Genomic DNA, 19,180 nt, shown 5'->3' with positions numbered 1-19,180 from the left:
GTGCATTGTGGAGAAAACAGCAGTTCCACAAAGAGTGTAGGGAATAATTCTTCCATCATTCTGTCAACATACGCACGTACATACAGGTTTACATGTGTTACCATGTACTGTATGTAATGTCAAATGCCAGAAATGTTTGTGGCTGTGGCTGTTGGATGAGTTTTTGGACTCTGTGCCAGGAGCTGTTTGGATGTTTATGTGAGTTTTCATGACAAATGGAAGCGGAAACGGTGACATTTGATTCCCCAGCCAATCAGAGGATTATCTCATTGTGTGGGTCTGGTCTGACAAGAGAGGTGGACTACAGTATATATTGACCTCGACTTGGGAGAAAGAAACAGAACAAGCCGTCGGAGAAAAGCAAAGAAGAAGAAGAAGCTATAAAAGAATCGAGTTGTCTACAAGGAGACACTAACTACAAGACATCATGAAGGCTCTAACTCTCCTCTCCATCTGTGCTCTTCTCTCAGTGTGCTGGTCCATGGGAGGTAAGGACAAACTCTTGTTAATGCTGTGAAGCCCAGAACGTTCTCGACCTTTTTAGGGGCGATGTGAGCACCTACAGTACGATTAACGTATAGCATTGTTTGTTTTCATCAGCGGTGGAACCCGAGGTTGTCGTGGACCCCGATGCCGACACAGCTGCCGATGCCGACACAGCTGCTGATGTTGCACCTGCTGACCCTGCCGCTTCTGATTCCTCCTCCGCTTCCGACTCCTCTTCCTCCTCTGAGTCCGATTCCGCCTCATCTGACTCTTCCTCAGACTCTTCAGCATCCGATTCATCATCCTCAGAGTCCTCTGAATCCTCTGAGTCCTCACAGTCTTCAGAGTCCTCTGAATCTTCCGAGTCCTCTGAGTCCGACTCCTCTGCATCAGACTCTGGCTCTGACTCTTCTTCTTCTTCATCATCATCCTCATCTTCCTCAGAGTCAGCCAGTTCTGAGGGTGGGTAGCAGATGTGTTTGATAGAAGCTTTGCATAGTTTTAGAATTTAAACGTAATTTTTTTTAAAAAAAAGGAAAAGTCTAAAGTTGCAATGTTTGACTCTTCAGCTAATCCAGTGGTGATGAAGAGAGATCTGGCTGCTGTTCTTCTGAGAAGCAGAAGAGCCGCTCCAGCTGGTAACCTCTCCCCTCTGCAGCTGGAAAGGTACAGCCATTTTCTTTCACTTTGCAGTTTCTTGCTACAAAAGTTAGTATTCATAAGTAAAATGCAGTATATAAATGCACCATCTAAAACCATTTCTCTCCACCACCCTTCAGCCTCAGAGAGGTGTGTGAGCTGAACGTTGCCTGCGACGAGATGGCCGACACTTCCGGCATCGTGGCCGCGTACACCGCCTACTACGGTCCCGTCCCTTTCTAAGTTAAAAAAGATCTCTGTCATTCATATGTGTACTGTTTTTCTGTCATTTTCTTAATCAACAGTGCAACAACTCCCCTAAATCAGAAGCAGAACACAAAAACCATGGTTCAGAACCATGCTTTGATGCTACACAGAGAACTTCTTTAGGCACAAATTATTGCACAAGTGGCCAGCTATAGTGGTCCTGAAAGAAACTGCCTCTTCCAGGCTTTCAGAGAGAGGCACATGGAAACACAAGCCTGTGAAGTATGTTATAGTAGCCCACACAAGTTTTAAATTATTCTTTTCATCTGTAGTGTAATGCAGTGAATGGTGCTACAAGTGCAAATGTATTGTTTCTTTTTTCTTTTTTTTTATTTTGATGTACTGATGTTTTGATATTATGGATAGTCTTACTTTAAGTGGTAGTTCTAGTGAGTAATGGATGTAGTCGTAGAGGTAGTGTAGTGTTAGCATTGTGTTGATAGTGGTAGTGTACACTATGTGTAAAATGCACATCAGTTATCTGTTATGACTGTAACCACAAATTGCCTCTGGGTTTGAAAATAATAAATTATTTTGTTTTGTCAAATTGTTGCATTGTCCTCATGAATTTTTAATTTTAGTTCCTGATCTAAGAAAAGAGAATGTTTTGGGGGGATACTCAAGGTTTGGCACTAAAGGGCACTGAACACATGCTCCACACTGATATATGTCAGATTGTTTAATATCTGCCTGAGAACCAGCCTATTTATTTATGTCCTCTATAATGGACATTTATTTTTGTTCTATATCATTATTTGAGCTACCCTGCTAAGTCCTGATGTGCTCAATACAGGACATCCTGGCCTTTCCAATGATATCTCATGTGTTTGGGTGCACCTCTTTTAGCTCCAAAGAGGCAGGAAATTACAAAAAAGTTCAACTGAAAGATTTTTTTCCTTGGTTCTCAGGAGGATATGCTAACTTGTGAGCTAACAGTAGTGGCTCTAGTCAGATAAAGCACTGTGAGATCCCAGCTGGAGCTTGAAGATGAGCAGCCAGAGCCGACAGTTGTCAGAGGTAGTTAGGAAACCTTATGAGACGGAGACATGTCACTAACAATCCTACACAGAAATGTGTTTGCACTGATTGATATTTGTTAATCTAGATAATAAAAGGAGTTTCTTTAAAAAACAATAATTGGATCAATGTTTAAAATTCAGAATGTTATTTAAACCACTTTTGTTAATTATTAATATCTCAAATAATCTCTTCTTTCAGTTTCATTAAAAACACAAACATGAGACGCCATCTTTGTATTCTCTTTAGGAAAGTTCAAATTAGAGAGAGTGTTAACTTACAAAGTATCGTGACAACTCTTTGCAATTTGCAATACTCTCTTGAGATGGAATCAAAACAAATGAGACAAATGTTAATGTGTCACCCAAACCTGGGTGATACATTGTTCTTCTTCACTGATGATTCTTCTACATATTCCAATAAGCTTTTATGTAGGCTGATTAAAGCCACATCAGTCATTCAATATTCAAGATTATCTATTGTCATTATGCAGTAACATAATGTAATTCTGTATGCAATTCTCACCTTAAAACAGACCGTATTACAACATACATACAAATACACAAATAGAACATACAGTTGACAAATAATTGAAATTGAACAATTGAGGTGATTCAGACAGATTTGCGCTGAACTATTTTTACACATAGACATGCGCAGTACAATACAGCTGATGTCTTCATCAGCATCCTCTTCCTCTTCTTCTTTTCCTCAAATGCCTTGTGCTTCCTTTGATTACCATTAGATGGCAGTGTTAGCCAATCAGTCACCTTAGCGTGGAGAAGTCAGGACTTTTATACTCACCGGCCACTTGTTTAGGTCGACCTGTTCAAAAGCTCATTAGTGCAAATATCTAACCAGCCAGTGCATTTAAGCAGGTACTGTTAAATATCCCAATTCTTTGATCTTTGGGCCAAAGGAAGAACAACACTCGTTGTATAAATACTCAATCAACAATCTCTTTATTCCATACAATTCTCATTATTCCATACAACACTTTGAGCATTAATGTCTAGACGGGAGATTTGGACAGGAGGGTGTCCGCCAGATCTCAAAGTGTCTGACCATTTCTCACATTCTTATAGCTTCGGCCCCCCCCTCCGCACTAAGCATTCACATTCTTCCTCTCTTACGGCGCCTAAGTGACAGCCTTGGCTTCTTGTTTTATCTCCTCCTGATGAGATGGGGCAGAAAACCTCTACGGTATGTTCTGTTCTCTTTGTAATCAAACAAATAAGGCCATGATTCTCTGAAAACAGTGTATCTTATAAATCAGCAGTATAATGCATCATAAAACAATGTCATTCATTCACAATAAATCAGCAGTCTAGTGTACTACAAATCAGTCTAATAAATGTAATAGTTATCACCTTCTTCTAAGTCAAGAGTTAAATGCAACCTAAAACTACATAATGATTTCACAATCTTTAATTAGGGGTATAACGTGGCATAAGATAATATAGTAATCTTACAGTACACATAGTCAAGACTTGACAGTAACACCTGTAAAGGTTTGCTACAACCAAGGTGTGCAGGGTAGTCTATCTGAAACGGCTGCTGATTATGTCCTTCCTTTTATGTTGAGATGGTTTCTTGGAAAGGATAGTGCATCATGTCACAAAGCTCAAATCATCTCAAACTTGTTTCTTCAACATGACAGTGAGTTCACTGCACAGAGTCTCCAGATAACAGTGGAACACCTCTGGGATTCATTGTAAAGGCTCACATCATGGATGCGCAGCTGACACATCTGCAGCGACTGTGTGATACTATCATGTCAATATGGAATTTCTCTAATAGCTTGTTCAATATGTACAACAAAGAATAAAGGCAGGTATGAAGGCAAAATGGGGGTCAAAAACAGTACTAGCACGGTGTACCTAATAAAGTGGCTGCTGAGTGTAATTCTGTACTAGTTTTATAGGTGATTTAAGAGTTTCCAAAGATACAAGATATGTTATTCTGGATTTGGGATTAATTATGTTCAAGACATCTAAAATATTTTTCATCTGATGGACTAAAAATACAACAAACACACGCCGTCACACAGATGTCATAATGTTAGTATGTCTATCAAAATTAATCTGATCTGCTGGCACCCAATGAAATGGAGATCAAAGACCACAATGTGTGTGTGTGTGTGTGTGTGTGTGTGTGTGTGTGTGTGTGTGTGTGTGTGTGTGTGTGTGTGTGTGTGTGTGTGTGAGAGAGAGAGAGAGAGAGAGAGAGAGAGACATTTCCATGGCATTAATGTCAGCTGGCCATGTGGAAACTGTCGTGATTCCCGTGTTGTGCTTTGACACAGTTGCACACCCTCTTTATTGATATATTGGTGGTGCATCTCATGTTCCCTGCACATGGCTCACTGACACGTGACAGTGAAGGTTTCCCAGATACCGGGTGTGATGGTACAACTCAACTCTACTCTAATTTTTTTTATAAAGCACATTTAGGAGAAAAATTGCTGTTGACCTAAATTCTGTGCAAAACGTAAAATGTAAAGAAAATAATCAAGGAAATAGGTAAGAAATAACTAAAAACATACAATCTTGTAGATGTAGATGATGTCTAGAAAAAAATAATAAAAATAACAAAACATCAATATTTAAAACTTCACAGATCTAACAATACAGTGAACGTACAATGAGAGGACCATTGGACAGTCATTTAAAAAAGTATGAAAGAATAATTTAATAATACTAACAAAGTTTATGATATTTTTAGACTCTGGGCAGGTTTATCCAGAGCCCTCAAGTCAGAGTCATGTCATTTGCATTAATTCCAGTGGACCATCTTATTTTACAGCAAAGTATATATATATATCTATATATATATAGATATATATATATATATATGCGTGTGTGTGTGTGTGTGTCTGTGTGTGTGTGTATAGATAGATAGATGCATTTATTGACTGTTAGTTTTGGAGAAACAGTGCTTTGTCTCTCTGTATTCACTTATTAGGCACTTCCTGGAACTAGGTAAAGCCTACATGAACCACGTGACGACCTTGTATTCTGGACCCCTGCTGAGGCGACTCTTACCATTGCAGGGCTCTGACTTTATCTCTCTTAACACTTTGAACACCCTCCTTATACTTTGGTTAGCTCAGAAACAAATAACACAGATAACAGGACTATATAGAAATGATCAGCATATAGACGGGTCAGGAAACCATACCAAATGATGAATCTAGCATTATTTTATTCTTTTTGCTTTTTAACACAGTTTTTTGGGGGGGGACAACTCACAATTAAACAAACAAAAACAAATTGTTAGATGTGCATTCATCTAATTCCGGACTATATATTCCTTGAATACAATTACCTCTTCAATTACAAAGTTATACTACACCTTAAAACGATGTTTTAAAGATCTGAATGTGTCTTTTATACACAGTGATTTTTTTTTTGTCTCTGTATAAAAATACAAAAATTGGAAAATGATGAAACTAGGTAAACATGACAGGTTGGTGTGCCAATGAAACTGCAAACAAACAAACAAACAAACAAACAAACAACAACAAAAAACAAGCACTACATCTCAGACTCCACAGTTAGCATGTTAAATGTTATGTTATGTTAGTTCATGACAATACAGTTACTCAGATGTCAAAAGGATAAGACTGGTGATATTCTGCATTTTTATATCCACACACAAATTCATTTAAAAGACCAAAGTCAACATGATTGAGTCTAGCTTTGTCTGTGTAGCTACATTTTCTCACATCATACACCGCTTTATAGCCACGCTACCAGTTCTGAGGCTGTACACATGAGCTAAATGTTCATCAGCAAACAATGAGCAGGCAGAAAATCATGATGGCATACTGACACAATGACACAACACAAAATTTAGTTGAAGCCTTTGGGTTTTTCAAGTTTTTACTCATGAACCAGGGAACTATTAAAATTTAAATTGACCAACTCAGCAGGACTCATAAATAAAATAAGCATTTTTATAGCAAAATTTCAAACAGCGAAAATCTTCATGTCCGGGTGAAAGTATTTGACTGGCACTGTCACAGTTCCCTGTCTTGTTCCCTGACTTACAGCTGAAAAATAGTCAAATAAAAATTTCCCTTTATTTAAATAATGAAGGTAAAAACAATTAAAGTATCAAGCTGCTTTAAGAAATGATGATGTCCTTTATAAGGTTAATAGAATTGCACTGATGTTTGCTGCATTTATGTCTTCAGCAAGGCCAAACTGATTTGATGCTAAAATCATAAACTTGCTAAATTATGAAGTATTAGTACTCCGAGATCTAAGTCATCATAGATAATAACCCTAACCCCACTCTAATAGTATGCTGTGGAAAAAGGACCTTTCAGGAGAAAAAAATAAAAAAAAACCAAAACAAATATTACATATTTTGTGAAAAAACATACATACACACATTCTGATTGGCTAGCCTTAGTGTTAGGGTTAGGTTTGGGGTCGCGATATGATGACTCTGAGAAACTAAAGTGGTTGGTTTTGATCCTTTCATAGGATTTGCTGACATTAATATAATTATAGATTTCCACTCGTATTTCAAGGTCACTTCAGTTAACGATGTAACGTTTTAGTGCATTCGTCTGTGCAGTCATTTCCTGTGTTACACTACAATATGTCCATTAGTATGTTTCTTTGCATCACACACATACAGTTGTGGTAGGAACTTTAAATACATCGTGGAGATTTTTGGATTTTTAATGATTTCTTGGAACTGTTTTTTCCATGGTGGAATGACAGCGTACATCTTTAATGACAGTAAAAAATATTAATAGGGTACACATGTTTGAATTTATTTTGGAATTTCTCTCATCCACAAAGCGTCAAAATGATATATTTGATTAAATGTCCCTTAGCAAGTTGCAGTCCGACCAGATACTTTTGGCATCCATCAGTCTTAGCAGAGTTTGGTTTAAATTGGCTGGTCTCCTGGCGAAAACCTGGCTTTTAAGCATAATCCATAAATTTGTGTTCTTAGGTTTGAAAGCCTCACCTTTAACCATCCAAACATATCTCTTGTCATTGTGATCAAACAGCTCAATCTTTGTGTCACCTGACCATAAAATTTGGCATTTGACTTGTCCACATGGGCAGCTGAAAATTGCAGATCAGCTGTTTAAGGTGTTGATTTTGGAGCAAGGACTTCTGTCTTGGTCAGCGCCGTCTCAGTCCATGGCAATGTAAAACATGCTTCAATTGTTCAGTTCCTACTGCTGGTTTTCCAGCAGTTTCCAGTTCATGGCAGGCTTAAGCCTTTGTGGTTTCTCAACATGTTCCTGAACAATTCCCTGTCATCTAAGGGGTGAAAGTTGGGCTCTTTATCTAGAAGTTGGCAAAGTGGTGACAAATAACTTGTACTTACAGAGAATTGTTTGAATTGAAGAATTGAAAAAAGGTGTTTTAATAACATTGTAGAACTATCAGCACAACCTAAATGAGTTTATGTATAATTTCGACCCTGTGTAGATTAGAGAAAATCCAGAATACATTCAAACTTGCACCCAGTTCTTGCTTTTTAAAGTCCTGTAAGTTGGCTTAATCCCCCCCTGGAAAAACAACAGTTAAAGAAATCATTAGAACTCCAACATCACAGTTGCGTTCATGGCCATGATGAGTACATGTAAACTTCTGACCACAACTGCACTTAAAATGTCAAATCTCAAAGCTTGGTCATTTTCAGGATATTTAACTCTATTTTCATCCCATCTTCCGCTTCATTCTCGACACTCATTGCAGGATTGTCATATACTGCTGTGTGTGTTGTCCTGTTATTTTCCAATTGTTCTGCTCTGTCTTCTTGGTCGTCAGATGCAGCTTGGCAGCATTTGCAGCAGCAACAGCATTTTGCGATTAAAACCCCAACTGCTTTGTCGCAGGGAGCCAGGGAGTGTGCCCATAGTGGAAGGAAGTCCCAGGATCGCAGGACTGCAGGCAGCCACCCAGGTTTCCGCTTTTGTAGTATGTTGATCACAATGATTATGATCAAGATGATGAGTAGAGGAACACCCACGCCCACCAGTACCTTCCAGCCAGCCAGCGACAGGCCAAAAATGAAAAGCGGTAAAACGAAGAAGCAGCAGATGATGTAGACTACAGCAAACCAGCGGTACTTGCCTGTGATGTTGCCCAGACCTTTAGCCAACCGGATAGGGACGCGGGTAAATGGAATGGGATACCACAGAATGATGCCAGAGATGTTGAACAGGAAGTGCACGAGGGCAATCTGAATTGTTAACAAACAACAAGCATCAGTGTAAGTGCAAAGAAGTAGCTTGCTACAAATTTAGGGTAAAAAATGTAATCTTTTACAGGTTGATAATTTCCTGATAAGTTTCTCTTTTATTGAAAATAATTAAATGATTTGGCACAAGATGTCAGAGCCACAAAGATACTGGTCACTTTAGGTACACCTTGCTTGGACTTCAATTCTTCCTGACATGGATTCAGAGATTTTGGTCTATATTAACGAGAGTACAACCTCTGCAGATAGGTCAGCTGCACATCCATGATATGAATTTCTCATTCTGCCGCATCCCAAAGGTGCTCTATTTGATTGATATCGGGTAACTGTGGAGGCTGGGATGAGTACAGTGAACTCATTGTCACGTTCAAGAAACCAGTTTGACATAGTTTGAGCTTTATGACATGATGTGTTATCCTGCTGGATGCAGCCAGCAGAAGATGCTCAGTTGGTACTAGGGGGCCAAAATGTGCCAAATATCTCCCACCCCATTTTACCACTACGACCAGCCTGAATCTTTGATGCAAAGCACAATGGAGCCATGTATGTTGTTTACAGCAAATTCTGTCCCAACCATCTGAATGTCGCAGAACATGTGTGAACTGTAATCTCAGTTTCCTGTTCTTAGCGGACAGGAGGGGTATCTGGTGTGGTCCTCTGCTGCTGTAGCCCATCTGCTTAAAGGTTCGATGTGGTGTGCATTGAGAGTTGTTAATTAGTGGTTATTTAAATTGCACCTATCAGCTTGAAGCAGTATGGCTATTCTCCTCCGACCTATTTTTTTATGTAGTTGTTGGGAAAATCCCAGTAGTTTCTCAAATATTCAGACCAGCTCATCTGGCACCAACAAGTCGAGGTTACTGAAATCACCCATAATTGAAATGAGCTCATTTTGTTAATCAATTATATGATTTCTCAGTTTTAACATTTGTTATCTTATCTATGCTTGGAGTTGTGACTAAAATACTGGCTCATGTGATTTGAAAGTCTTTTAGTTTTCATTTTGTTCAAATTTAAAGAACGTCCCATCTTTTCTGGATAGTATTAAAAAGCAGTTGATAAGGTGCACCTAATGAAGTGTCCAGTAAGTTTATATTTCCAACAGCTGTTTCCACAACGATTTGTCCCAAATTTTCATGGAGGCACCCAATTTCTCCCTCAAACCACAAATTTAAAGTTAAGCTAAATGTCACAGTTGAATAAAAATTAAATTAGTCGGATAAAATATTATTATTAGGGTAAAATTAGTCATTTGGATTTTTGCAGACCTTAATATGTAGGTAACCACAGGAAATATGTTAAATAGCAAATATGACATAATTTCTCATGAGAAGATGTACCTGCAATGATATTTAATTTATTATAAATTAAGAAAAAAAAATTTTTTTTAAAAATAAGAAGAAGTACAGTATAAAACCTTAGAAAGGCTTGTAGTGGTTCTAAATACAATTACTGACACATTTAATGTTAACCAGGACAGGAGAGTGTTTTTGTGGAAATGACTGACCTGTAGAGCATCAGCCAGAGTTTCTCCGGGACTAGCCATGGCTGCCAGAATGGCTGTGGTGGTTGTGCCGATATTTGAACCAAGACACAGTGGGTACGCTCTCTCTATACTGATGACACCAATGCCTATTGAATTAAAAACAACATGGTTGGAATACTTATTTTCACATCCTTACACCATGTGTCTGACGACCATCACTATCTGCTTCACCATGATATTACAGTCATTAGATTTAGGTCCTGGTCATTATGGATAAACAAAAAAATCAAGAAAAGAACAATAATTTCACTACTTTCAGACAGATTTTGTCCTTTACTGCCTAAAAGGTCACATAAAGAAGACAAACAAGATATAGAAATCTTTAGAAAAAAATATTCGGAAGGAAACAAATATTCGCAAATCGTGCATCAATGTTGTTTTTAATAATAAATACATGGAGGTGATAGAAGTAATGGATGAATGCATAATTAACCTCACCAACTAGTGGAGTAATGGCAGAAGTGAACACTGAACTGCTCTGCACGATGAAGGTCATTCCAGCACCGACTAAAATGGCGATGTAGCCCGTGATCCAACCGAAGGGAAATGGGAAATCTGTGCAGAGATACAAGAAGATTCATGTATTATTCTACACATCGCATCCAGTTTTTTACAGAATTTATAGAGTGCAGTGATGCTCACTGGTGTTGAGGACTTTCTTGATGACAACAGCCACCTGTCCCTTCAGCATAGAGTTGAGCAGCTTGACTATGAGGATCAGGCAGGAGCAGAGCACGAGCAGAGAGAGAGCCAGCAGAATCAGACCCACCGCCATATCGGACAGATTCACATCCACAAAGAGGTGTGTACCTGGCAACACACAGAAACACGCACATAATTACAAGAAAGAAATACACAATATGGACAAAACTACTGGCCTACATGTCTTAACATGTCTTTGAATTCAAGTGCTTCATTCAGGCTCATTGCCACAGGAGTGTAAAAATGTTTATAAGTCTACCATTATAAACATTTGTAAAAGAATGGGCCCACTGAATTTGAGTAAGGTACTGCAATGCAATGCAACAAGTTAGTTTGTAACATTTTTTTTTTCCCACGATCAAGTTGAAGTAGTTTTGTTGCAAAGTGGAAGCATTCGGGAACCACAGCAACTCAGCCTTAAAGAGGTAGACCTGATAAACTGAGTGCTGAGGAGCGTGGTGCATAAAAGTCACCGGTGCTCTACTGATGCAATAACTGAACAGCTCATTACCTCTGGCATTAACATCAGCACAAAAACTGTGTGCTGGAAGCTTCATGGCATGAGTCTCCAAGCTGAAGCAGCTCCTGTAGATATAATGTGTAGGTGTCCCACTACTTTTGTTTATATAATGTTTGATACTTCTGCAGTAACTTCTGTATGCAACTTTTGTATGCAATTTACTGATAGACTCGTAGTGCTATTAGTAAATTGCACTATTATTATGATGACATCTGATGTATATCTAATGTATATATATGTATATGAGATGCTTAATCTGGGCAGACTACTGTCCCACAAGGACAATAAAAAGTACACAGTTCAATCCAAATGTCTCTACAAGGAGACTGTCTATTATATTGTGATGGAAACATTATTCCTTTATTTACATAATTAAATTAAAGTAAATAGTGGTCTTACATTTCTTTATATTGTATGTCTCAGAAACGTTCTTTAGCGTGAAGGTATAGTTGCCATCAACCCAGCACAGAGACGGAGAGGTACAGTTCTCTGGACCAGGAACTGTGACATTCATTAAGGTCTGAAACAGGGTGGAAAACATATATTCAGCATTTAATTCTTAGTTCTTTGGAGTATATTTGGATGTATTTGACATGCTTTGGTCTTACTGTGTTGGTGAAGGTTTGGCACCATCTCTTTATGAGGCTCTTGTTTTTAGCTTCTGGATCGTCGGTGGCAATCCCACTAATCACAGACGCATCCAGCTGAGTCAGAAGGAAAAAGGGAGGAGGAAAAAAACTGTAAACTATAAACCATGAGAAGATAACAGCCTTATATATGAGCATCTTATCTGTCTGATAATGTTAAGAGTGTGAAAAAAAGCAATAGACTACAGACATTCATGTCAGCATTCATCTTTCAGGAAATTAATTGTGCTGCTTAATACTTTGTGTTCTCAATGTCATTTTAGATAGAGGTGAAATTCTGCTGTTATATATAGATGTTATGCATGGCCACTCTTACTGTATCATCCAGGCCTGTCAAGCACATTTTTTCACCAGATTGATGACCAAAAACTGAATAAGGCAGCTGCATGTTTGTTTGTTATTTGGAAAATTAAGATAATAATGACATCTTACCTCTATGATTGATTCAGTGAGGGGGTCAGTGATCACATTTAACAGATCTGGGGCCTCTCCACTCTGGATTTCGAATGAATCAGTGATGAGCTTGGTGACCACAAACAAGTAACCACTGGCTACCTCCAGAGGCAGCAGCACCAACACTGAGAGCCAGTTAAAGAAGTCGTGCACCGTGGCCCCTGCGAAAGCTCTAAGTGCATAATGAAAGACAAAAGCAAGACAACAATGACCTTTGATCTTTCTGGAAAGCGTGATATCACTGCTTTCCAGGTAAAGAATTCTAGGAAATGTGTACCATTTATCTTTTCTCTGAACCTGAGATTCATAAAATAAAAATTAATTAATTATTTTGTTTGTTGATTTATTTATTTTTTATTAAATATTACATGGTTAATTTTGTATTTATTTTATTTCCCGGGGGCCTAAGAATCTCAGGTTGAAAAGAAGGCTGTTTGTCAGTTACATAGTAGCAGGTTATTGGAGTTCAAAGGGCTTCAAAGGTAAGATAATAACAAGACAGTAATAAAACAGACCGATTAATATTCATTTACAGCTAAGTAAACAGGTCAAGAAAAGAACAAAACATCGTAAAATGAAATAAAATTCACAGCATTAGTTATCTAAAATTGAATGCAGATAACAGTATCCATAAAAATACAATAAAGTAATTCTGACGGAAATATGTATAACTTCACAGTAAGTTCATCACACTTTTAATTTATCTATGTTCATCTTTTCAGGACAGAGCATCACATGTACTGCTGCTGCAGCAAGGAAAGCTACAGTTGGGGTCAGATGCTTACATGCATTTATCATTGGCATGAATGCCATGGTAATTTTTGGCTTTAATGACTTCATTGAACTGTTCTTCTTTCAGGGTGGAATGATTGTACAGAATACATTTTACTGACTTTAAATGATAAAAAAAAAAAAAGCAAGAATTTTTTAATCTAAATTTATTTTGGATTTTCTCTAATCTACACAGGCTCAACTACACTCATACACTCACTCAAATTTATTAACAAGTGGTGCTAAAGATTCTACAATGTCTTTTAACTTGATGAGGCCAAGACCTATTAACTTCTTATTAGTGATCATGAGTGACTACGGCTGATAATTTCTCTTTGCCAGCATAGAAGAAGAACTGTAGAGTTCTGGAGGAAGACCCAAACTGTTACCCCGGGATGAGAAGAAATTGCTTAGGATATTCTGGAACAAGCCTGCCATGAACTAGAAACTTCTGAAATACCACGTAACGGTCCACAGTGAAGTGAGTATTATATCGCCATGGACTGAGACCTTCAACACCACCCCCATATGGTGAAGCAAAGGAGAAGCTAAAGGTCCTACACATTCTCTAACTTCATCTCAAAGCAACAGCTAGATGGTTGAAACTTGGAAACAGTTGGACGTTCACACATCAAAACTGGTTTTGGAGTGGATAAAGTATACATTTGGGCCTGCGTGAATAATTTTGACCATGTGTAGATTACAGAAAATTCAAATTTATGCACCCAATCCTTTTTTTAAGTCAGTAAAGATGTATTCTGTACAATAAATTCACTCTGGAAAAAGAGCAGTTAAAAGAAAACATGGAAATCCCCGAATAACCATACATCCATGCCCATGATGAGTGCATGTAAACGTCTGAACAGAGCTATAATTCATCAGGGTGTTCCTCTAGATACTGTGGGAGAATGCCCACAAGATTTCCAATGTATATATTTCTGTATATTACTACAATATAATGAAGAACACACACATATTTTCTCCTGGGTTACTTTTTCCGTTTAGCAGAAGGAAAGGAAGCTTCCATGAAGCACAAATTCATTACCTCCGAAAAGTGTTGCGTTCACCAGCCTGCGTCATGGCGACTAGTGTGTTTGTGACCGAGGTGCCGATGTTGGTGCCCATGATGATAGGAACAGCCACCTGAACTGTTAACACTGTGGAAGCACACAGACCTCCTTCAATATCATCCTCACTCATGATGAGTTTTCTGTGCATGGATGTGTCTCTGTATGTGCTGGTAGAGGGGAGAAGTTCATACTCACAACCAGAGGAGACCATGCTGACAACTATGGAGGAGGAAGTGGATGAGCTCTGGACCAGCAGGGTGACCAGAACACCAATGACTAAACCAGCCAGAGGGTTGGATAAAATTTTGTTGTCCTGAAAGATGTCACCTGCCGTTTTACCTGGACCAGGTGAACATTAGAGACTGAACATTTTCACATTCATACCATATTTTATTTCTGAATATAAAAATATTATGCTTGGGATTGGTGATCGGGTACATTTTAAACAGTAGTAGAACTGAGTACTGCTAAAGGTGACTTCCAGTCACATCGTGACTGTGCACAGTGTTTTAAAAACAAGACGTCTGCTGTGGTAAAAGGACTATAACTTGCAAGTTTATTGCTCAACATTACATTAACTCCTAGCTTCTGATAAGTTTAAGAGTGAGTACCTCCAACAAGCTGGAAAGCTGAGCTCAGGATGTCAAGAGAACAGACGAACATATAGAGGAAACCTAAAAGCAGAATCAGCTTTGCCACTGATATCAGCACTCTGAGGACCTTCCCTTTGGTATCCAGAGCTGAAACAAACAGAAAGAGACAAACAAAAATACACAAGATCAACATGTCTGAAATAAATGACTAAAAAAAAGCACTATTACACCAAAATACACCTTTCCCCCTTTTTCTTTATTGTAAGCTCTATCAGTGGCGCTGGATTCAAAGAGGAGGGTAACAACTAAGTGAATATAGTAATTTATGTATAATTTTTAGTGCTGTCAGCGTTAATCTCGTGGGGCTGCACGGCGCTAATACGTTAACGACCTAACCACGCTAACGCATTGACGCTGTGCAGCCCCACGCAGTAACTCGCTAACGGAGATTTGCCGCATTAATGCGGTTTTGGCGTTAACGTCATTTTAACAAGACTAACGCTGACAGCACTAATAATTATATATATTAGTAGTATTATGTTCTATAATTTTAGAGTTCATCTTAACCTCTATTGCAGTCAAAGCAAATTTACCTAATTTATCTTATCTGAACAGGACGTTTGTTCACTGCTATCATTAACACTACCATTTATTACTGGTACATTGTTCAAGTAATCAGATCAATGTTTGAACTTCTTAAAATGAGGGAATGATGATCCAGAAGCAAACTAGAGTGTGTATTAATGTTTTAAAACATGAAAAGCCTTTTATGTCTTATTCTTTTAGTTTTACACAGATCAACACTTAAAGCTGTTTTTAACGAAATATTTACAAAATCATCAAACTTACAGACAAACTCGAAATATGAAACAAGTGTTTGCAAAAGCATTTGCACCTTTAATAGGACATACTGAATTATATTAAGTTAATATGGTGTACATGAGAGAAAACTCCTAAACACATAAACTTAATGTCAAATTTATTGGGGAGGTTTTCCACTTTGTTTAAAAATCAAATATAAAAGCTTCTCAGTGAATATTTTAATTATCACTGTAACAAACAGTAACTCTTTAGCTGCAGGACTTTGTGTTTTACTGCAGCTCTTTATGGTGTAATGTACAGCTAATGTTCTGAATCACTAGGCTTGATTTGTAAATGCAATAGTTATTAACAATGTGCACATCTTATCAGGACTGTCTTATCACAGTCCTTGATGAGACATTGCTTGTACTATTAGAAACAACGAGTCTACACCTGACCACGGGACACCCGTGTCCTTCAGTTCTGGCAGGTCCCATGCATCTGTCTCCTCCGGCTCATCCACGATCAGAGCCGCAGTGGAATGTGCAGGGCTCGCTTTGATTTCTATAAACATGAGAAAAAAAGACTATTTTTGTCCTGCTGCACACACACATGTAATTCTGATTAAATCAATCAGTAGCTTTTCGCTTACACACCTTTACTTTTATATCCATTTTTCTCATCGTTGTCTTCCTTACATTTGTTTTTTGTAGCCATTTGCTGTAAAAAGAAAATCAGATTCATTTTCACTCATTTAGCTTTAGTCATTCTTAAACTATTCTTAAGCATAAATAATACTTACATTATATCAAAGTTATTGTAATATTTAGATAACACTTAGAAAAAACACCATATTATACATAAACTGTAAAGTAGCTTGCTGTTATACCTAAAGGCAGCAAGCATTTACACAGAATGATGCATTGCTGTGTAAAATTTCCTTTATTTTTGCAGCAATTTGTTAAAGTGATGATTGCCGTTAACTAACAATGCAGCAAACTAAGCATAGATACAGAAAACCTCATTCAGCTGTATCGACTCCTCGCTTATTAAAACAAACTAATTTTCTATAGCAGGTATTGGCTTCAGGAATAACACACACACACACACACACACATCTTGTCTCATGCCAGGGTATTGATCTTTGTGTCACATGTAATCCAGTAAAATTCCAGTCGCTGGACAGTATGACAAAAAGAAAACACTCTGGGGTATGCTTCGTCATTTTGTTATTGTTTATACTTAATAAACAATAATAATTTGTAAAGTTTGAAAGTGTGCACTATTTGTCTAAGCTGTGCCCTGTTTTCTATCATTACTCGTTCATAAGAGGATTACTGCACAGCTAATATTGAACGTCAGTTTTAGTTTTCACATGCTGGGCTTCAGTGGACCACATCCAATCATTTTCAGACTTAATTTCAGTGTTTTCTGTTCTGAATTCCAGCTCAGTAACAATAAACGTGGGGGGGGGGGGGGGGGGGGGGGTTTCCACATGAATTAAGAGCCACATGCATACTGTATGAGCAGTATGTATGTTAAAACATATTTTAAAAGTTTATAAATAAATAAAATTTACAAAACTACACACATCCTCGTGTTACCATACAAATGTTATGGTTCATGAACTCTTGACCCATACTGATTCTCCCAATCCATCATATAATTTTGTTAATTTAAATACTCCAGTTTTGCATTCAGTTTTCAGTTAACAGCAGCAAAAATAATTAGAAGATTGACTGAGACATGTCTGTCCTCACCTGTGGCGGGTGTAGTGTGTCCATCCTTCCCGTGCACTTTTTACTTTGGCCTCAGGTTTAAAAATGCTGCCTTCGTGCAGATAGAGTAGAAAAGGTCAAAGAGGGGTCAATGTAGACTAAAAAAAAATGTGATGTGCAGTGTTCACATCACCGGGAACACTTCCGTCGCGATGATAAGAAGAACACACCTTCCAAACTTTGATTAGTCTTACCTGACTCGGCTTTAATCTTTCTGCCAGTGGTGTTGCAATCCAACTCACATTGTACCTGATAAGTCTCAGGCTGGTGGCGTCAGCTTTCAACTGCACCTCCACACCTGCGCTAAACTTACCCTACCGATGTACTTTGTACGTTTTTCACGCAAAACTCATAATCAGTTCTGTTTGCGTGTCCCGTTTAAAAGTATGATCATCCATTTAAAACATGAACTCTTGAAGCAAAAACTCTGTACTTAATTTAGCTGTTAAAAAAATAATTCTTCGTTGCATGTCTCATGCACAGCTCTCAGAGTGAGGATATCTCCAGCTGATGGACCCTGAGATTAACATGGGAAAGAGGTGACAGACACAATGGATGCCCTGACAAAGATTTATTTATACCACACAGGGCAGTGGGGTGTGATCATTGACTGTATTGGGGGTGGGGTGGGTCTATAATGTCATACAAGTCCAACTTGAGTGTATTTTTGGAGCATTTTTGGATAGAAATTATTGATTTTCCTAATCCAGCTACCCATTGGTCAATATTTCAAAATGCCAGTGAACTAAGTTTAGCTCCATAAAACTCTTCATAACAAAAAAAGAAAAGTCAATCTGCGCCAGAGTGATGCACTGAATCTCCATGGTAGCTGCACCAGCATGGGAACCCAGGATTCACTGCTCTAGTGCACAACAAGCCCCGGTGGGACATTTCCATGTATGCTTCCCATCTGACCAAATGCTCTGTTGCTAATTTATTAGGTTCAGCTTGTCAATGTGGATGCACATGAAATAAATATGAATAATTTTCCATTTTAAAGAAGTGCTAATTTTCTTTAAAGCACTTTCAACAAATACTGGACAGCTTAACCTTCATAAAGGAATTCTGTGTAAGAGGACTGCTTTATTAGACATAATTGATTTTAGATAGATTAACCAAACAAATGTGTAACTGTTTTTTTATAGGGGTAGTTAATACTAATCCAAAAAACAAACCAAAGTGCCACAGTTAACTCAGCAAGTAATTTGTACCTATACCACAGCTTAGAGCTACTTGAGTGGCCCAGTTATGTAACAGCGTGGTTAGCTCAAGTAACTCTGCAGTGACCTAATGAAACCATTGCCAGTATTGATTGTCCCAGAAGCCACGCTGTGCCCCTCTGCAACCCAGTGCACTGAGGTGCCCGTCTGGTTGTCCCAAAAGCCCACAAATTACAACTCCCCAGCTACAGTTCTAATTGGCTGATTATACCTTAGCATTCCAGTTTGGCCTTACCCCTAAATAGGAGCACCTCCATCGCACACCAACACAGTTAAGGCACATATACCCTTTAGCCTGGCATCTCCTGCCATGCAGTAAAACCAAATGGAAGATAACTAAGGTGACAAAGGATACAACTGACCTCGTCCTTTAGTTTTCTTTTTCTTTTATTGATTGTGGTCTCTCTTCTGTTGTACGTATTTTGAACATGCT

The 19,180-nt window shown here is 38.2% G+C and overlaps 2 protein-coding genes across 4 annotated transcripts; one reads left to right on the top strand and one right to left on the bottom strand.

Annotated features, from left to right (window-relative positions):
• Positions 1 to 427: 427 nt before the first annotated feature.
• On the top strand, positions 428 to 1,368 carry bglapl (bone gamma-carboxyglutamate (gla) protein, like). The gene is made up of 4 exons (XM_063476413.1): positions 428 to 488; positions 601 to 948; positions 1,056 to 1,152; positions 1,266 to 1,368. The coding sequence occupies exons 1-4, from the start codon at positions 428 to 430 to the stop codon at positions 1,366 to 1,368; spliced, it is 609 nt and encodes a 202-aa protein (XP_063332483.1).
• A 4,244-nt stretch (positions 1,369 to 5,612) lies between these two features.
• LOC134629246 (sodium-dependent phosphate transport protein 2B-like) lies at positions 5,613 to 18,060 on the bottom strand. 3 transcript variants are annotated; one of them, XM_063476411.1, is made up of 14 exons: positions 17,722 to 18,060; positions 17,510 to 17,579; positions 16,406 to 16,469; positions 16,203 to 16,313; positions 14,967 to 15,095; positions 14,551 to 14,694; positions 14,331 to 14,442; positions 12,494 to 12,686; positions 12,023 to 12,118; positions 11,814 to 11,934; positions 10,835 to 11,002; positions 10,631 to 10,747; positions 10,154 to 10,278; positions 5,613 to 8,628 (listed from the first exon to the last, which is right to left on the bottom strand). In XM_063476411.1, exons 2-14 carry the CDS (start codon positions 17,531 to 17,533, stop codon positions 8,065 to 8,067), a joined length of 1,968 nt encoding a protein of 655 aa, XP_063332481.1. In that variant the 5' UTR covers positions 17,534 to 17,579; positions 17,722 to 18,060; the 3' UTR covers positions 5,613 to 8,064. The 3 variants fall into 3 exon arrangements, with proteins under 3 accessions (XP_063332481.1, XP_063332482.1, XP_063332480.1); XM_063476412.1 differs by having other exon boundaries at positions 17,510 to 17,575; XM_063476410.1 differs by having other exon boundaries at positions 17,510 to 18,060.
• Positions 18,061 to 19,180: the final 1,120 nt, after the last annotated feature.

The sequence above is a fragment of the Pelmatolapia mariae genome, linkage group LG6 (genome assembly GCF_036321145.2).
Source record: "Pelmatolapia mariae isolate MD_Pm_ZW linkage group LG6, Pm_UMD_F_2, whole genome shotgun sequence".
Taxonomy (NCBI): Eukaryota; Metazoa; Chordata; class Actinopteri; order Cichliformes; family Cichlidae; genus Pelmatolapia; species Pelmatolapia mariae.
The sequence above is the reverse complement of the archived record's forward strand: the minus strand, read 5'-3'. Positions and strand labels throughout refer to the sequence as shown.